The sequence below is a fragment of the Cottoperca gobio genome, chromosome 10 (assembly GCF_900634415.1).
Source record: "Cottoperca gobio chromosome 10, fCotGob3.1, whole genome shotgun sequence".
NCBI lineage: Eukaryota > Metazoa > Chordata > Actinopteri > Perciformes > Bovichtidae > Cottoperca > Cottoperca gobio.
The window spans coordinates 1,082,997-1,104,330 of NC_041364.1; the positions used below are offsets into that span (position 1 = coordinate 1,082,997).

At 41.6% G+C, this 21,334-nt stretch overlaps 1 protein-coding gene across 1 annotated transcript in view; it reads left to right on the top strand.

The window, feature by feature from the left end:
• Positions 1 to 20,836, top strand: part of cplx2b (complexin 2b) — a 42,457-nt gene extending 21,621 nt beyond the window's left edge. The window contains exons 2-4 of the mRNA XM_029441937.1: positions 4,888 to 5,071; positions 14,743 to 14,918; positions 15,457 to 20,836. Coding sequence (XP_029297797.1) covers positions 5,041 to 5,071; positions 14,743 to 14,918; positions 15,457 to 15,654 — 405 coding nt within the window. The 5' untranslated portion in view covers positions 4,888 to 5,040 and the 3' untranslated portion in view covers positions 15,655 to 20,836. The remainder of the gene's footprint in view (positions 1 to 4,887; positions 5,072 to 14,742; positions 14,919 to 15,456) is intronic.
• The last annotated feature ends 498 nt before the right edge of the window (positions 20,837 to 21,334 follow it).

Below are 21,334 nucleotides of genomic sequence, written 5' to 3' on the forward strand. Positions count from 1 at the left end.
AACTGAAGATGTTCTTCACATATATATAAATACTAATGCACATACACACACACACACACACACACACACACACACACACACACACACACACACACACACACACACACACACACACACACACACACACATGCAGTTTTTATTCTATCATTGTGAGGATGAATCCGTCTCGAAAAACTGTTTGACGGTGAAAATGTGCTTCTTGAAAAGTGATGCTAAATAATTTTAATTTTTATGGTGTAAAACTGATCCTCACACACACACACACACAGACACACACACACACACACACACACACACACACACACACATACACACACACACACACACACACACACACACACACACAGCTGTCTAAGAAGGGGGGATCTCTCTTGCCTTTCCCGAGGTTTCTTCCCATGTCCATTGGTTTGTCCTGAAGTCATGGGGAGAGTCTCCTTGCAGAGCTTACTGGGCATCTTACTGGTCTGGGTCTATCAGGCACTGAATCACCATCAGGTACACAAATAATCACAAAAATACACACTTAATAAATATGTCATGTTTGTTCGTCGGTTGTTGTTGAACATTTTCAGTTATATGTATAAATCAAGGGACAATATAAGTTTGCTCAAACTAACTGAAGTGGCTTAAGGCTTTAAAGGTTTCTAGTGTCACAAGCTGCAATTCAAAATTACATGGCAAGGAAATACATTAGAATAAAAATATCAATTAGGATAAAATATAATAGTCAAAAGAATGACGTGACCCCTCTGGGCCTGCAGGCCCCTTTGGTAATCCATGCCATGCTTGAATACCAATAATAGAGCAGAAGAAATAGTTTGTTAAAAATGCAGCATACACTTGTTTCTTAGTGTCAGCTAACAGAGGTCCATGCACTGAATCAAAGGGTAAACAATAAAGAGGTTCAAGGATTGGACCTTATTCAGGTATCTAACCAAAAACCCATTCAGAACCATTGACTTCCAGACTTCAAGGAACCGGAAGTGTAAAACTGTAAACTCATTTACGGGTTTTTCAGACTCATTCCTGCTGCTGTGTTGAGAGACAGACTAGCACATTTTGGATTTTTGTTTTGATTCGTTGACAGTAAGAAACATTTTAAATACACATTTAAAGCCTTCCTTTTCCTTTCTTTCTCTCCCTCTAACACATTTCTTTCGCCTGTCATGAACATGTTACATTGACAAGACTCATGTTCGCCTTCGCGAGCCGCTCCCTTCCCCATCTCCGGCCCTGAAACTCGGAAACAACTTCCAATTAACTGGATAGGATCAGCGCGCCGTCCTGCCCAGCCCTGATAACATTATCCCACGTCACGCACCGCTGCCAGTGCCTGGATTATGAAATTAAAAAGGAAGGAGAAGTAGAAGAAGAAGAAGAAAGGGTGCTGGAGGATGGAAGGAAAATGGTTGAGTGCTGAGGGATGGGAGATGATGGGTGGGTGGGGGATGCCCTCGGGCGCTGGCATCAGTGATTGTATGGTATATTTGGCCCCGTGTGAAAGGGAGGGTTATGTAAGGTTTTAAAGCCCCTCCACTATCACCAGAATGGAGAAGTTCAGTATGCTGGAGAGCCGCTTCAGCTTCCAGTCCAACACCAACGCCAACCGCCCACTGATTAGCTCTTACATAACGAGCCGCCTTTCAAGCCTCGAGGATGTAAATGGAGGCAGGTAGAGCGGTGCGCCTCCGTTTCACACGATAACATACGTGATGAATTCTTCCCGTCTTCCTCACATGAAGGATTTTCTAAGATTGTGTCGTCGTGGTTCTGTTGTGCTGGAGAGGTTGCAGGTAGAGGGTGAAGACGGCAGAGCAGCGGAGAGATTACCAACAGAGACTGTTGCTTATGAACATTTCAAAATGGATTTTTAAAATGATGAATAAATAGCCAGACAGAAATACCCCTGGTGGCTCACAGTGTCATACAAACAGGAAACTCCATTCATTATTTGAGATAGGAAATAAGATTATTAAATGTGTACTGTGCCAAAGATGCTCAGTAAACCTGGTGACAATAGTCTAAAGCAAGGGTGTCAAACATGCGGCCCGGGGACCAAAACCGACCCGCTAGAGGGTCCAGTCCGGCTCGCGGGACGACTTTACAAAGTGTAAAAATTAGTTGTTTTGATCATAAAGTAGAGTCCTGTTCCAGATACCTGTGACTAAATGTGTTGTGATCAGTAAGTTGTAACACATGTGTGTAAATGATAAACTGATAATATTGTTGAAATTGCAACTTTTCTTCTTAAGAAATTTCAGGTTGTTCATGAAGTTTTGTAAAAAGATAGAAAATTTGAACATCTTCAGAATGTACTTGTACTTTTTTGCACTAAAACGAAGGGAACATGTGGAGTTGTTGTTTACAGGTTATCATGCTGTTACTGGTCCAGTCCACTTGAACTAACATGAGTTTGACAGCCCTGGTCTAAAGGAACATAGGACATACATAGTAAAGTAAAAATTGTCCAGTTCCGTAAGAATTTAGAGCATTGGAAATGACATAATTATTGTTTTATTTTGTTGGGATTTCGATGCAAAAAATATTTGTTTGCTGCCCTTGTAATGGTTAAAGTTAAAATGTTGATCGGTCAGGCTTAGAGTTATGTTTTGTACTTTCTTGTAGGCGAATGATTGTTAATATGGAGTGTTACTAAGTTGGGTTTGTTAATGACAGTAAATAGATTTCATACTGTACATTTTTACAAGCTTTCTTTATGTAAAAATCTATCTATTTATTTTTCTTCTTAGCTGCGTGTGTGTGAGAGTGTGTGTGTGTGTGTGTGTGTGTGTGTGTGTGTGTGTGTGTGTGTGTGTGTGTGTGTGTGTGTGTGTGTGTGTGGAAGTATGGAAATGAGGCTCTTCACTCCCTGAAGCACTCGGTCACAGTTACAAATGGATTTTGTGTCCCGCTCGGCCTCGTCTCCCCTGTTGCCTCCCAGAATAAACTGTGCAACTCAATCTGCCGTCCCATCCCATCTCATCCCGGCTCTATTCAGCTCTGGCAAATATTGGCGTAGCAAAGTGACACTGGGCGCTCGGCAAGGAGGAGCAGGAGGGATGTGCTTCAAAATGGAAATGGTGTTCTGGTTCGCCAGGTGCTATAAATGTGGAGGATTTCATCCTGGTTGACACTGGTGCAGGAGAAGAGTTTTTCTATTAGATACAGCGGGCCACAGGGAGATTATACGGACACAATACACGTAGATATAATCTAATATGAAGCTGTAATTTCATTTGTAATAAATGTGTAAGTAATTTCCTAATAGGCGCAACTATAATCATCCCCTAAATATCATTATTATTATTGTTTAGTGTTATTAGTATTATTAGTATTATTATTAGTAGTATTTATGAGCAGTTATCAAATAACAACAAATTGTCATAGTCATTGTTTAATCTTTATTTAGGTAAATTAATCTGAAGTTTCATCCAAATCCTCTAAAACGCCATGTGTTTAATTTTTAATCAAGCGAGTGGGTTGCTGCCTGACATGGCACTTTTCTTGTCCCTGGCCAGAGGGCAACTCTTGTTGTTGAGCGGTGGGTGCACTGTGGTTGGTGCACTGTGGTGGGTAGCAATGTGGGTGCACTGTGGTGGGTGCACTGTAGGTGCACTGTGGTGGGTGCACTGTGGTGGCTGTTGTGGGTGCACTGTGGTGGGTGCTCTGTGGGTGAACTGTGGTGGGTGCACGGTGGTGGCTGTGGTGGGTGCACTGTGGGTGCACTGTGGTGGGTGCACTGTGGTGGCTGTGGTGGGTGCACTGTGGTGGGTGCACTGTGGTGGGTGCACTGTGTTGGGTGCACTGTGGTGGCTGTGATGGGTGCACTGTGGGTGCAGGCAGACATGCAACCTGCAACCGACCAATGGGAGTCTTCAGAGCAGCAACGTGAAGAATCCTCACCCAGCTTCTCACCTCGGGCTCTGGTTTGGTGACGTGTTGTTTCAGGTAGCAGTCGGACCTGCACAGTGGTGAACAATACTATGAGGAAATATCACTCTTATTACAGAAAACATTATTTCATCTTCTCAGTAGACGTTGTATATGAGTTTGTACACTTGCACATATGTGATAGGCCATCGCAACACCTTGCTGGATGACACTGCATTGGATTGGACAAAAATTGATCAAAGTGTTGCCACATTAGTAACTTTTCCACTAGATTTGGTGACTTTTAAGACTCATTTTTTTCTCATTTGTAGGCAGACCTCAACTCCTTGAAGGCAGTCTCCAATATTAACATGGGTTGTACAATAAAAATCACTCTGCACTAAAAATCATTTTCAAATTAGTTTTTTTTATTTTCAGTCCATTGGGGTGACATAATGACACACACAGCGAGTGTATCACCAGCTGGGATGGAGCTTCTGAAACTGAGTGGATCCTGATAGTTTATGAAATATTAATGAGAAAATATGGATGTGACTATCTTTTGTTATTTCCATTACATTACCGTGCAAGTCTGTGTTTTGACATACAGAAGTATGTCTGGATATAAAATGATTTTCTCAATCTGCATGCATGTGTGTCATATATCGTTTTTACCATGAAATATTTATGAGTAGTCAGCGATAGAAGATGACTGATCCATTGTATTGAGTTACAGATAAGGGGACTTGGAGCAAATGGCCTCAGTATTGATCAACATGCTTCTAAGAATGGGATTCCTGTCTTAGGGTACAGAGCGTTGAGAAGATCACATCATCTTTTGTCTTAACATCAGCGTGACCTGCTGTCTCGATCCGTCCAATACCGATCTATCGATGTATTTAGTGTCTCTATTCATTTATAGGAGATTGTAAATGTAAACCCAACACTTTCTTAATTAATATATCTTTAAAAATAAGGTTCCAGGGGTTATTTGCCTATTCATTTCTCCTCTCTCAGGTCCAGAAGAGAGTCACTGAAGACGTCCATTATCACAACAGAAGAAGGGGAACGTGAAAAGGATCAAGACGCCCAGAGATCCATCAGTCTGGTGGCTACATGCTCAGTTCTCTTTGGTTTTGAGAAGAACAACCACACGAATCAGCAGTAACCATGGATTTTGTAATGAAGCAAGCTTTAGGTGGTAAGTACTCAACTGTAGCTCATTTCTCTATATGCATCTTAATCTTTCAATGCGTTGGCAGTTTCACATGTTGCCATCAGTGAATTCCTCTTGAGATGGTTTGGAACTTTATCTCAGTAACGCTGTGTTCTTCTGTTGGTTCCAACTAAAAGAAAGAAAAATCTGTCAGCAAATATTAAACATCATTTGAAAGTTTTTCTGTGCAGAGTTGCATGTTGGCAGTTGAGCCATGGAGATCATCAAACTGCTTAACTTTTGGATGAAATGTCATCAAATCTTAAAGACTATTGTCCAAACACCATCAACAGGTCAAAGGTGAAAGTAAAAGCTTTATTTATGAACAAATATGTGCAAAACCTAGCCTCGAATAATGTTTAGTGTTTAGTGCAATCAACAGAAATGTTAGCATACTAAGATTGTTTTTAGCATTTAGCTCAAACCTCTGCAATAGTTAGAGTTATAGTCTTAAAGTTGCCAGTTCGTTATACTGCAAATGCAGGGACTTTTGTTTGATAGATAGGGACTTAACAGACACGTATACAGCCTACAGATTTTTCTATAACATTAAATCTTGATGACAAAATAGGCAACAATCAAAGTGTTGATGTAGGACACCATCACCTTTCACTGTATGGATGCAGAAACAACACTTTCAGATGCGTACGTGGCCTTGGCAGACCCTTGTTTTCTGGTTAGTTTTGTTTTAGAATGGGTAAAGATGTCAACATTTATTTATAAAACTAGTTCTTAGAATAGCCAAAGCATGAAGACCCTGACATATGACAGAAATCCTATAATTCCTGTAATAAGTATTGATGTTTAACTGTATTTCAGGATGGATTAATCATCAGGATAATGTGATACCTTTTTGCCAAATATTTCATAGGTTCTCATTTACACCTCAGGTGATTTGAACATTGGCCGAGGTTTGACTCATTCAGTAAGAGCAACATAAAACAGTCTATGTGATGTTCCTGTAAGTACGGGGCCCTCAGGGGCCAGAGGTCAATGTCTCCTTAAATCAACCCTCTCATCTACTTTCATCAGCTCAGTGACCACCAGCCAGAATGAAATGAGATTTATTCCTTTATAGCTCAGCCTTTATTTCTACACATCCCCTCCCTCGCCCACCTCACATCCCCCCTTTCTCATTTCTTCCTCTCGGTTTTCATTCCATCGATTCTTTCATGCTTTATTCCCTTGCTGTCTTTACGCACCTACATCTCTCTTACATGTTCTCCTCCTTTACCTCATTTCTTCTTCCTCTCTTTCAAGAGAGTCGGGCTGGGGCCAAATTATATACAGACTAATTGGGTCTGGGCGTTGCCGTTCCCTTTTTAAAGATTTGTTCATATTGACCACGTTCTGGATCGGGTCTAATTATCCTCTGAGCTGTTTTGTATTGGGCCTGATTGTCCCTGAGCCCCTTTTGGATCTGCTCTCTTTTTTTAAAGTTTAATTTATGCATTTCCATGGGTCGGTTATTTTATGGATTTGTGGTTTCAATCACTATTGAGCCACTAAGGGAGCTGCTCCTTTGTTCACATAGTGCAAATGAGTGGAAATGGAACCCATTGGTGATGTTCCCGACCTATAGAAATGGACCTGTGAATGTGAATGTTCAGGGTCGAGAAGTAAGCTAACGTAGCATAAACACTTCAGCACATAATCATCTTTAGAACCCAGTATGAACTAGAGTTGGCACTCGGAGGGCACAGATCTCTCAGTGTTAACCAAAGTGACAAATCTGCATCGTGATTCGGATCAGAATTGAATGGCTTCTTCCTTGTCCCATGCTTCACCCTGTCACCAAGTTTCAGGTAAAATGGCCGAAAGTTTCTTTGTAATCCTATTTTGTACCTACTTGACACACTTGGACTTGGTGATTGACGTAATCAGAGACAGCAAGAGAGAATCTTTTAGGTCCCGGTTTGGAAACACATCTGTACTCCGGCCCTCAAATTTGCACAAATAAAAGGACACAACATTTTTATCACGTTCAGTCCGAACACCATTTGGCTGAGCTCACTCCATCCCTTCATCTCTTCTTCATCCATCCGTTCCTCTTTCTCTTCCTCTGAGCTTGATGTAGAGATGAGATGGGGCAATTCCCCTTTCACTCAGCCTTCTCTCCCATGGGCTTGTTGCAATTTTCTCTCCTCCATCTTTCTCCACTCACTCCTTCCATCCATCTTTTTGTCTTTCCTGTTGTGATATGTGCAGATTGGATTGTTAGTATTTTTTCTTTCTCTCTTAATTTGAAATATTGCTCTAATCTTGCATCCCTTTGTCCCATAGCTACCATTCATTTTCAAGAACAACCTACCCACTATTTTCTCTCTTTCTCTCCCTCCATCCCTCCTTCTTTGCACATTATAGTATACCAGTTTACCCCTTCATCTATCCTTCTATTCCCCCCTCTCTCCATCCATCCCAGATTGAAATGTTGTAATTTACCTCCTGTAGAGGTGCTGTCTAGTGCCTTGACCTTTTCTCCCGGAACACACTGGCATTTATTTCATTGGGACCCAGCTGGCCATCCATGAATATATATACACACTCAAACAGATGAGGTTTCAGTCGTGGTTTTGGTCTCGGAGGGAACAAGACCATTTTGAGATGAAGTGTCCTGCAGCCAATGGGAGCGCGGTGTTTAGGTGGGCGTGTCAGGACATCAATCTGTCAACAACCCTGCAGTGTTTTTCATGCATAGAAATGACCCAACAAAAATGATTTAGTACCGGCCAAAATATTTTATGTATTAATTTTAAATAACCTTTTTTACGCAAACAGGAACACACACATACTCCACAATAAATGTGCTCACAAACACATCCACTCCATCCAATTTAGCTGCACCGAAACTTATCTAATTTAACTGGACACACACACACACACACACACACACACACACACACACACCCAAGGCATCACTAATGTCATTAGTTGTTGGACACCTCCAGAAAAATTTCATTGGTCCAGATTGAGGTATAGATTTCAGCTGCGGGGCACAGATTGTATTTACTGGTTATTTAATTAGAAATCCGAGTCATTTGAGTTTCCACGTTGTGTCCGCTTAATCAGTCCGGGACAGCGAGGTGGATCCATGGAACAGGTATCATCAAAACTAAACTATGTTAGATTGGAATTTTGTTGCAAACATTCATGATCCCCAACGAGCACAACATGTGGAAGGTCCTTCAGAGTGTTTTAGGTAATTTCCTGCAGATGGTTTCAATGATCACAGATCAGTTATTTTGTTTGTGGACTGAGACTTTCTTTCTGTATTTGGAGCTAACACAGTTTGAATGGCAGATAAAAATATTTATACCGGACAGAAGTTCTGGCAGACAAGAAGCATATTGATTATAGAATAGAGCCGACCTGAGGAGACTCTTTTATATGTTAAATACACCTGAGCATATGTTTCTTCTCTCATTTCTACTCTTCCTACATCCCACAACTCTGAGCTCTGCCACATGCAGAAATACTCAGATGACACTGTGATCGTCGGCTGTGTCAGGAATGGACAAGAGGGGGAGTACAGGAGTCTGGTGGAGGAATTTGTGAGGTGGTCCAAATCGAACCATCTGCAGCTGAACACCTCCAAGACCAAGGAGATGGTGGTGGATTTCCGAAGGATCAGGCCACACCTGCAACCTGTGTCCATCGAGGGGGTCGACGTGGAGGTGGTCAGGTCCTACAAATATCTGGGCCTGCAGCTGGACGACAAGCTGGACTGGACGGAAAATATGGACACTCTTCATAAGAAAGAGCAGAGTCGTCTGTACTTCCTGAGAAGGCTGGGGTCCTTCAAAATTTGCAAAACATTTGCAAAAAACTACTGTTGATGTTCTACCAGTCTGTGGTGGCCAGCGCTCTCTTCTATGCTGTGGTGTGTTGGGGAGGAAGCAGCAAGAAGAGGGACGCTGGGCGGCACAGACTGGTGAGGAGGGCTGGCTCTGTAGTGGGCACAGAGTTGGACTCCCTGGTGACAGTAGCAGAGAGAAGGACCCTTGATAAACTGTCATCCATCCTGGACAACGCCCACCACCCTCTGCACAGGACATTCACCGGCAGAGGAGCTTGTTCAGCGGCAGACTGCTGTCCCTGTCCTGCTCCACAGACAGGCTCAATAACTCTTTTGTCCCCCTGGCCAAAGGACTATACAACTCCTCTCAGTGATTCCAACATTTGTATTTATTTGTAACGGTCTGTATTTTTACATTTGTATTTATAATGTACAGCCTTTATCGCTTATTTTAAATTTTATTTGTACTTACTTTTTAATGGAGGGGGGGGGGTGTAATGTTAATAAATGTATAATGTATAATGTCTTTTAAGCTACTGGATGCCTACATTTCCCTTGAGATGAATGAAGTATATATCTATCTATCTATCTATCTATCTATCTATCTATCTATCTATCTATCTATCTATCTATCTATCTATCTATCTATCTATCTATCTATCTATCTATCTATCTATCTATCTATAAGATTGAGCATATACAGGATGAGAGATGTTTTGTTATGTGGGTATTGGCGTAGGTGACTATATGCGACGACAGGCCTTGTCCACAGAAAGATGCCATGAAAACATTTATTCTGTCCCCAATATGTACTTCCTGGCAGGATATCAAACAGGTGAACGTCTCGCCTTCTCTCATAAAGAAGCTCATATAAAAGATAATGTTGAGATAATCTCTAAAGATCTGAGTGATCTGGTCCTGACCCGGCAGCTCGAGCTCACTATTTCATTTCCTGTGCAGGTGGAATGATGACGAGTAGACGTGGAAGGTGCAATAACAGGAAGCAGGTTGATTACTTGTCCAGAGACTCTACACAGAACCGAACAGGTTATGGTGCTCAAGAGCACTTCAGCAGAACATGTGGGTTTGGGATTTTATCTCAAAGTAATAATCACCAGGCCGCCCTGCCTCCCAAACAGCCGATGGATGTGGCAGGTCTAGTTCAGGCGCTCATGTGACTTATGAGAGCGTAATATGGAGATGGGGGTCATCCATTATGTAAATTAGCTACATTTTTAAAACCCCTGTTATGTGTCCATAACATGCCGCCTCAGATCAGATGATATGATCACAAAATCGATCATTGACCTTTGGCCTAGGGTGCTCTGGTACCACGTGCACTTATGAGCATCCTTATGTTCAAACATGGTGTTTGTTATGGCCATTCCATGACTAGCACAGAAGTCCAACAACAAACGACCGTTCGGGTTCAGATCAGGGAGGCCCTTCCTCCCAATCACGCCTCTCCAGGTGTCTCCATCGTTTCCCACGTGCGTTGAAGTCTCCCAGCAAGACTATGGAGTCCCCTACTGGAGCCCCCTGCAGGGCTCCATTCAGGGTCAGAAGGTCAAATACTCCGAACTGCGGTTTGGACCCTCTCGTCCACCGGGGTAAACTCCAACGTAGCGGTGCTCAGCTGGGGACTTGTGAGTATCCCCACCCCGACTGAGCTCTGTGGCAAACCACAGCCACGGCCACCAGGCGCTCGCTGTCGGGCCCTCCCTCTGGGCCTGGCTCCAGATGGGGGCCCTGGGCTTCCTCCGGGCAGGGTCTCTTTTTTCCTTTCCCTTTTTTTCATGAAGTCGTTTTGAACCATTCTTAGTCTGGCCCCTCGACTGAGACCAATTTGCCTTGGGAGACCCTACCTGGAGCACTAGGCTCCAGACAACACAGCTCTCAGGTTCGTAGGGACACACAAACCTCTCCACCACGATAAGGTGATGGTTCCCAGAGAGGTAACACAGACGTCTACAATTAGGTTTCAGTTTCAGCCTCTTTTGAGGTTCTTTTGATTCTAAGCAGCTGTGACTGGATGTAAACCAAACGTTTGACTCACTGCTAATATTTCTCCATCCAATCAGCTTCAAATCCACTAAATCAGTCCCATCATATCCACAGGGCTCTCTCTGTTTGTTTCTTTGGGCGACTGTTCAAGGCGCCGCGCTGTAACCTACAAGCTCTTTAAATTCAGAGATTTTGTGCTTTAAAGCCCCTGTAGCACAGAGTCCCGGCCCGTGGAAAGATTGAGTGAAGTAATGAGCGATTGAATGCACAATAAGAGGACCGGGGCCGTTTGAGCACTTTGCCCCGGATTGCCCACCTTTTTCTGCAGTGGATGTGTGAACTGGCCTCTAATGGACTGTTAGAGGAGGCAGAGGTGGTGGAGGGAGATAAACGGGAAGAAAAGGACAGGAAAGAAGAAGGATAGACCTATCCTAACTACAGGGATGTTACAGTGATGGCTGTGTGGTGACAGAATTGAACGCTGGAAAGAAATTCTGTTTGAAAAGAAGGAAAAAGGAGAAGAGATAAAACAGAAAACAAGTACATGAATGACGGAAAGTGGATAAAACAATCACATTTGTGTCTTAAAATATCACTTTAACAGAGGAAAAGGAAACTAAAACCGAGGGTGAGGGAACAGGAACGGTAGAGGACAGAAGTGAAGGATGGAGGAGGGGGATGGATGATTGAGTGAGGGAATATGTAAAGGGTAACGACACTGACAGGTCAAAGAGAAAACGCTTTACCTCTCTGGAGAATGGAGTGATAATTACTTTCCCATTTCATTTACTATCTTCAGCTTGTTCTCTGGTGTACCAGCATCCCTGCATGGTCAGGAGGTCTCGCTCGTCCAGTTGGCATACGCTGACTCAATACCTTTTCACACCTGAAAGTCCGAACCATGGTTTCATCTTGCAACGTTTGTGACTTTTCTCCAACTGTCTCTTTATAAAGTCGTCGGACCAAATGTAGTTTAAACCTTTGATCTGCTCCGCTCCTCGTGCTACCGCAGCTCATTTTGTTTGTTGTGTTCTTTTTCCTTTTTCCGGTTCTGACAATAGCGTGCCAGGACTTCCTGTACCTTGTCCGAAAGGCCAAACCAACACTAACACGCTAGAAACCAACAGAACCACCGTTCAGTTTAATCTGCACAGAGAGCACCTATCAGATGATGGTCAAACTTGGTCAGACCAAGGTTGCGTCGTCACACCTGTGATTTTGGTTTGGATCAAATGGAAAAGTCTGAAGCAAAGAAAGAAACAAAGAAGGTGTGAAAGGCCTTTAAGATCTCTGCTGCCAGACTGTGCATGTCAATCTCTGTTTTGCTTGTGGTACAGCTCGAGGGATGTCAATGTTTATAATGTGTTTCAACAACTATCAGGTCGATTATCATGACATTTTGTACCAACATTCATTATGGATCACTTGTGTATCAATGACATTACTTATTTTTATCTGTTCATTCATTCATTTTAAATACAGATAACAGCAACCGGTGTATGTTTTCATTGTTTGCATCAAACTATCAATCTATAACAAACAGTTTATGCTCACACACACACGCAGTTCCAGTACATATGCTGTGTGTCTGAGTGTTTCAACACAACGACGCGTACACAGCGGATGGTCTGACCTTAAGCCTTGTCTCCTGAGAGGCCTGGGGATCATTTTACTACCTCACTCCCACCAGCTGAGTGCTAATTTCTCATCTTCAGGTTTCTTTCACCACACAGCGCTGCAGGGCAATTAGAGCCGCAGTATGAGTCTGCTTCATAGCAGAAGGCTGGCCACCCCTGGGTTCACAAACCCGAGAGGGAGCCACACAGTCCCTGAAGCCACATTTCTTCTGAGTAATTTACTCCTTCAGAAATGTTCTTTTGGCTCCTGTGTACTTAAAGATGCAGTACGTCAGGTTTTTATTGCCACATAACGTTAAATGACCAAAATATATCTGAGAGGGTTGATAGGGTTAGTAATCAATAGCGATGACTCAACCATTAATGTTTATTCACCTTCCTCAGCTCTCAGAAGTAACTTTTAGTCCTGTTCCCAAACCAAAGCCTCCACACTGCAGTGAGCGGAGAACCAGAACTAAAACACCAGATCAACCAGATCACCACAAGACCGTCAGACCATCACGGAAAGGATTGACAGATTGATAGCTCTTTCTCGATTATTTAATCAATTATTGTATGATTAATCAGGTAGTGTAACCCAAATGAATAGGGATACAGTTGAATACATTTAAAAAATGTTAACATGCAGAGTGGGCATGCAAAGACAGGATTACCTTCATCGGCTGAATATGGTTCTTAGTTTCAGCGGTGTCATGAATTAAAACATTGTGTAAGCAAAAAGTGTAACCTTCTGGTTGCACTTCCATCGACAGGACCACTGGGGATGATTGTCTGCACCACATTTGATTATTTGAGGTGTTTCACCCCAAGTTTAAAACCAACATATCAACATTACCATCCGTCAGCCACTAGCTTGGCTCGCAAATGATATGAAGACATAGTCTGACCGTCTTCTACCAGATAGTTTATTGTTTGCTGCTTATGTGCTAAATATAAATAATATCAAGAAGCTACACAACCATATTTCTTTATTAAGATATGTATCCTAATATTTGGTAGAAAGCACACAGCTCTCTATTGTTCATAGCCTTTCCTTTCCTCAAATAATCTCCTCAGTGGTGAAACACGTTTAATCTTTAAACTCTGCTAAAGAAAGACGCTAGATGGCAAAGCAGGCCAACAGCCGGGCTCTCCTCTCCCCAGCTCCTGAGAGGAAGATCAATACCCAGATGAAGTTTTCTCTCTGCTGGATGATCCATAATTCATACACGCTCAGGTGGTCCTGTATTTACTATCGATCAGACAGAGGTAACCGCAGCAATATCGATAGGCAGAGGGAGTCGCTTTCACGTCTAGAAAGCAGCTTCTGTCACAGATGAAGAGGTGAGCCCGTTTTAGGAGCGGAGGCAGAGAAAGTGCAGATGGAACTGATGCCTTTGTGCAAGGCATCAGTTCCATCAGATAAAATGTCTATGAATCAATCAACTAATCTACAACATGTCAGAGTTGTCCAGAGTCCAGAGTTACATCTTCTTCTTCTTCTTGGTTTTTTTCTGACCAAGAGTCCAAAAGCCAAATATATTCAATTTACAATTTGCAAAAAAAAATCAAATTGTCACATTTTAAAGGCAGCATCCAGATAATGTGTGTCATTGTTTCTAAGACTTGCTTACAAAAAATGCGGTGGTTAGTTTTCTGTCAATCAACAAATCAATGAATTGACTCGTTATTTTATCGCTCGTCCAGATAACCCCACACCCCGTCTCCTGTGTGCAGAAAAATACTTTTACTTTTGTTTTTCGATGTACCAGCCATGTACTATGACCAGAAACTCTGAAAGTCAGCTGTCTGAATACAAAACAATACCAGGTATGTTAATCTCTGCTCAATAATTCAGCTACATTCAAAGTTAGGGTGGACAGATGGACACCAGATGGAAGAATGTGTCTTCCTCTGTCTCAGTGGTTCCTTGAAGTTTTTCCAGCTGGCTTTTCTTCCTCCATTTTGTTTCCAAGACGAGGATCTTTGGGGAACCCCATTGTCTCATAATCCTCAAAACTGCTAACGCGCAGGGTTTTCATAGTTGACTATGACAGACGTGGGTGTCAGCGTACATGTGGTCCATTGTTATTGAATTTAGTTTTATGTGTGCAGCAGCAACTGCAACTGTTTAATGACAAAAAAGTAGCAGGTATTTAGTTTTTCCCCCAGCAATGATTGTCAAGGTGGAAAAGTCAGTAAAACAGTAACACTGATATCTGTATCTGTTTTATGTTCAGGGGCCACCAAAGATATGGGTAAGATGCTGGGTGGGGAGGAGGAGAAGGACCCGGATGCATCCAAGAAGGAGGAGGAGCGGCAGGAGGCGCTGAGGCAGCAGGAGGATGAGAGGAAGGCCAAGCACACCCGCATGGAAGCAGAGAGGGAAAAAGTACGACAGACCATCAGGGACAAGGTAGGAAAGTCTCCTCTGGTTTGACTAAGGCTTTAAAACAGGCACAACACTGTGGACCAACAAAGTCCAAGAGCATTTTTGACAGTACCTGACTATAAACACACGTTTAGACTTAACTTTGCAGAAGCTTTGTGTTATTATGGTCGACGTTTCAAGCTCCCTGAGCAGAACTATTGCTATTATAACGACATTCATTAGAATTACTTGTATTGTTCTACTCACGCTTGTAACAGTCACCATGCGTGTTTGCATACATGCAGTATTACAGATCTTTACAACATTTTCAAGGCAAAATCTTACAGGAATCTAGTGTTTCCCCTAAGAATTTCATTATTTTCTTGGTAAGAAGCCCTTGAAACAGTATTCAGGTTATTCTGTGACACTGTAACTCTATTGAATTTGTTACATTCTCTTAAAAAACTCTTGATAGCAAAGTTTCATTAGAACAGCTGATAAGCTAACTGCTAAACTATCCCCTTAAATTTTTCTTCTTCTCATTCACCCTGATTTTCTCTTCGTCCACACCACCTCTGTTCAGTATGGGCTGAAGAAGAAGGAGGAGAAGGAGGCGGAGGAGAAAGCAGCCATGGAGCAGGCTTGTGAGGGGTCACTGACACGCCCAAAGAAGGCGATCCCGCGGGGCTGCGGAGACGACGACGAAGAGGAAGAGGAGAGCATCCTCGACACTGTCCTCAAGTTTCTGCCCGGACCTCTCCAGGACATGTTCAAGAAGTAAAAAAACAAAACAACAAATCAAACGAACCCTACATTCAGGGTCCAGTCTGGCCTGGGCTCGGGAGGTGGGGATCTTCGGGTGAAGAGGGTCGACTGAACTTTAAGTGTTGGTTTGGGTATTTGTAAGCAGGCAGGTTTTGAGTGTAGATTTGGGGCATGTAGAAGTGGAAACGGATTCGGGAGGGGGGTTCTTGCCAAGCTGTTAGAGGCTACACACTGCCTTTCTAGAAATCGTTTACTTTGTTCTTTTCTACTCCTCGACGATTGCGTCATTCTTCCCTCTTTTATTTGCCACAATTGCCGTACAACCTTTCAACTGCCACTTAGCACATTTCTTACGATTAGTATGTCTTTTGTCCTTTTCTTGTTGCTATTTTTACACCTATTGAGATCAGACATTTTGATTGGTTGGCCATCATCTGTTGACAGGCAATGGTGACCAATGGAGAACAGTATTCCTTTAAAGAAGGACAGCGGACAGTTCTGTCCTCATGCTTCTGTGGTTTTTCAAATGGCACTGCCACCATGTTTTCCAGTAGATGGAGCATGTTGTGTTTACTTCAGTGGGTGTTTTCTACTTTTATGAACCTTGTGTGGGTCTTTATATTGAAATGAATCAGCATTTGAGTTTTTAGGACATGTGCCTTCATACCATCTCCTCTAGCAGAGGAATTGTAAATGAGGGTTTTATTTTGAGTCAAACAGGTGAACAGGTGTTGGTAGCATGTAGGCACACGTTACAAGACACAACATCGGGCACTTCTTAAATAACGTATTTGATATAAAGTTGGCTGGTTGGCGTATTTTGGGGTTTTCAGAGGCTATTGCTCAAACAAAACGTTGTTATAGCCTAATAGTCCACACAACTATTTAAAAACATAATTCACTGTTACCTACAAGGCTACGAGCCTCCGAAGAACTGTTTGCTGAAGAAAACATTCTATTTCCCTCCTACCTTAACGCCTAGTTTACAAAAGACTTTCTAAGCCTGTCAGCCAGTTAGACTGCCATCATGCAAGAAAAGTCCAATTTAAGATCTTGAACGCGTCAAGAACTCATGTCAATATGTGGATTTCCAATCACAAGGATTTTTTAATAGATATTCATTAGCTCAAGTTATCATCCATTCAAGCAAACAAGACTCTTTTTATCTTGTTTGAATCCCATTTAAAAAAATAGAACTGATGTTTTATCCAGAGATATTTACACAAAGCTCAACGTCATCTTGATTTTAGGTGGAGTGGTCCCCATAGACAATCAAAGCATTGACCACTGGGGAACAGGGGGTAGCCGGTACTTATATGTGTTATATCCTGTCATATTATCTATGATTGATTGAAAGTGGGTTCTAACTGATTGCTATCAAGTGTCTCTTAATTCAAACTATTTATCCATGTCTTATTTAAGTTTGTTCTTCTTCACACTTGAATGCAAATGCCAGGCAATGTCTGTTTTCTTTTTACTTACTTACTTTCTATTATTACCTTTTGTGAATGTGCTGCCGATGATTTATTTAAACGCAATCAAACTTAGGATTTCATTCACATTCTTGCTGAGCTAATCTTTCCCCTCATCTTGTAATGTGTGAGTTTATCCTGATCGAAGTTCATCAACATTGAGACCAAAGAAATACTGGTGAGACCGTGCTATTTCTTTTGTCACCGCCGAAACACAGACGTGCATGCCGACTCTGGTTTTAATTGTACGTGCAGGAGAAACGCAGCAGCCTGTTCAGTGTGTGCATGCATCCCAAAGACATCCACTAGACTAACATGATACTCTCCTAGTTCATTACAAGTATTCCATGGTTGAATAAAACTAGATAATTTCACTGTAGACTGAGCCTGAGCTCACAGAGAGCTGAGTCTGCTCTGCATCCTGCGTCTTTAATCCAACAGAATATCAGAGTGATTTGTCATAAAGCATTTAAGTAGATGTACTGTAAATGGAAACAATCTCTATTTAGTGAAACTACCTAATTATATAGACATTTATCGATAAAACAAAGCATGAGGGTTATTCCTAAATGATCTGGTGGCTTTTCAGTGGTTAGTTATGTGACGGTGTGATTAATACATTGTTCCATGAGTTAGTAACTTAAAATAACTTTAGACTAAGATTAATGAGGAAGTTATCATAAGCACTATAAAAACATTTTTCTTTTCATTTTCTAGCTCAGATAGGACTTTTCACTAGACAAAGTCATGTCGTTTAGATCGCAATAATTACTTAAAATGATAAAAAAAAGAATATTTCAACATTGAAAGTCTCATGTTTGTTTTCTGTAAAAGAATTAGAAACAAGATCTCTATCTAAACCCTCACCATTCTTGTACCTTTAAACATGTATACTAATGTATACACAAAGAAAACATATGTAAAGTAAGAAGCCATTGTTCTAACTGTCTCAGTGTACTACATGTACGTGTGTGTGTTTATATGTGTGTGTCTTTCTACGTCTGTGATGTGAGACCATGTCGTTGATTCATATTGTCCTGGTTTATACTTCGTAAATGTGTCTTTGAACTATTTTTGAAGCTAGGGCGGCTCCACGTCGTGCCACGTCTTAAAAGAAATATACTTAACACATTCCTTTCAAATGTTGAGCATGCAAATGTTGGGTAGAGAAGAGAATACACCAAAAGGCAAAAGAAAAAGACAATTTCCTGTTTCTGTATGAATCTCCAGGCAACAGAATCTGTGCATATGATCCAGAAAGATCGGCTGTGCGATGGGCTTGTTTAGTGTGCGATGTTCTTTGTTGTCTGAGTGGAAGTTTGGTGAAGCTGAAGGCCGTGATCGCACTGGAGCTTTGTTCTGCAGCTAAAATACAAAGATCATCTGTGAGCGTCACCTGCAAAGAACTCCAGTTGTGTCCCAGTTTGAAGTAGTTGTAGCTAAACATGTGACAAAATACTGAAAGATGTCCGTCTGCAGACTAAGTTCTCTTCCTTTGTTAGGTGTTCAATCTTTAGAAAAGCTTTGCATTAAGTTTTCAAATGTAAAACTGACATTGAGCGTCAAAGTCACAGTTTGATTGATGTCTGTTGGGCGCAAAACATGCCTTACGACCTCAACTCTGAGTTATCTGAAGGCTTGAAGGCTTTTAAAAAGAAATTGGGGGAAGTGCAATTGAAAAAACAAAAAACAAAAAACAAAACAGATACTGTAACTAAAATAAACTAGGTCTAAAAACTGCATTTAGATTTCAATGTGTATTACTTCATTCCAACTCTCATGTCTCTCTATAAGAGAGCAATCTGCAGAGAGCTTTGCTCTTCATTATAAACCAACCACCATGTTGCAGTGATGCGTCAGCCGCAAAGCTTAAGATGGTTGCAGTGCAGAAAGTGAGATGAGTGAGGAGAATCACCTTGATTCATTTGATTTATTTCACCTATAGCACGTGAATTAAGTTTATTCAAGCCGTGTATCTCCTGGTGGATCGGAGAGAGGGGACATAAATCCTGGACGAGTCTTAATTCACGGGCCCTTCATGGAAACTACAGCCATACATCCTCTGTATGTAAAATAGTCTCGCACCGGAACTCGTTTCGAGGCGTCACAGCATGTGAACTGTCTTTGAAAAGGGCTATTACTACGTCCTCGGTACGGGAGGTTAGTGGTAACTCATCTGTCGCTCGTCCTGGTGTGGAGTGCTGTTTTTATTCACTCTGGTTGCATGAGTCACGTCGTTGTGTAAAAGTGTGTTTGTGGAGCGCATGTTGTTTTAAGAGCGGCTGTTGCTTTGCACTTAAAGATAAATCCTTGGTTTAATAGACAATAGTGTAAAAGAAAGGAGTAGTTGGGTTGTAAACTATAAGGATGGTTTCACATGGAATATATGAACTGTATATTTTCCTAACATAAGTAGATATGGGTGAATGAGAGTGTAGATCTGGACATGAAAGGCCTCAAACACATTGAACAGCTACATCAAGTCCTGACTGGTGTTTGTCTAAAACGTCTGAGCTCCATTGATGAGGATGGTTTTAGGGGAAACTCAAGCTAAATACATTGCAACTGAAAAACTGGATTATCAAAGCATCTGCTGTTGTCAGGAGCCCAGACACATTCAGAGAACTGAGAAACTGCCAATCAAAGTCCCAGTTCATCCTTCCCCCCAAAAAAGCAAAGATTGTCCAACAGGTTTGGTGATATTTCTCATGATTATTATACCAACACAAAGTCATTTATTTTGTCAGCGTGCGAAAGACATGCCACATGTTTACTTCTTAGATATAACTATGAAATGCAATGAGCGATTGAGAGATCGAGAGAAGAAGAAAAACTTTCCTTTAAACGTTATCGTTCCTCCAAACAAGGCTGGACTGTTTAACACTGAACACTGTAATGATGTCATAACATTTGTCTTTTTTGTAACATTTTTCACGTACACTTATAGATATTATTGTAACTGCCCTGCTGAATCCTGCCAGTGAATCTCGTCTTATCACCACGTTTACGTTCCCTCCAGTGAAAGATGAGATTTGGATGAGCTCTTGTTAGCACAACTGTTACTGTGAAGAGAAACCTTTTAAATACATTCCAGTCTTTTTGGCATTTGCACTTGAATACGTTGAAATGTTACACTAACAATGGTTATGGCATCTACGAGTCACCACTTTCAACTACCTGTATTTTTTTTACTATCTTCCAGCCCTCTAAACGGTAAAGTTGAAAGGTATGAGAGGTGAAAAATGTAGCACCTCAGTGCGCGGGGTTCAATACCTGGCATCCGTCCCTTTAGTTTGGCCATTTGTGCCAACCAACGCAATTGGCGATATTCACAGGTTTGCTGATGATGTGACCTTGTTCTGTTCGCTGCACTCGTTCTCTTCACTGTCTGCTGAAGCAGCTGGAGACCCCATGTGGAGGGTCTGGAATAGAGATGGACTATAATAAACATTGGAAATGATTCATGAGGGATAAACAACTGAAAAAGGAATGGGAATGGATTGTTCCTACATTTGAATCAAAAGGGTCTTTCGTTTTAATTCAGGGTGAAATCATTTCAGGGTGCAGAGGTTAAGAATGTAAAATATGAGTTCTTATGCTACTTGTTCCTTAATTGCATGTCATATACTCTTTGTGGAGCCCAATCACTGTAAAACTGTCTCATCAATGGAATTGAATCATTCTTTTTGGAAATTAAATGCTTAACACTAATTAAAAAAAAAGGTTTATAAAAAGCTCTTTGTGTTTTTATTCTCTCTTGCTTAACTTCACTTTAGTGGTTTTATTTCATTAAATGCTGGAGTTCATTGTGTTTGTTTTTATTACACGATGTAAAATGTTTTATCCCAAAGTGAGAGTAGAGAACAGCTGTGGCACATTCTGAAGAGTGCAAGTTATAGATTAAAGCGTATGTTCAGCTCTACAGTTATTAGCATGCTGAGCTAATCAGTAACATCGCAGACTTACCTTAAGACTGAGTGCTATCATCACATTAGTTAACGCTGTTTTGTGGGGCTTCAGGTTATATGTCCATGATGCTAACTCTGAGTTTAGAGGCCTAACTGGTATTTACTGGAGTTGGGAAGTTTTGTCTACTTATGAAAGTAAATAATACATAAATTGTTGAAAGTAAAACATACATTTCTGCTTCACTTTCTCACGTTTGTGTGGTAAAGATTACCGTATGATCTTATGATCATAATGAACTGTACTTATTGCAACCAG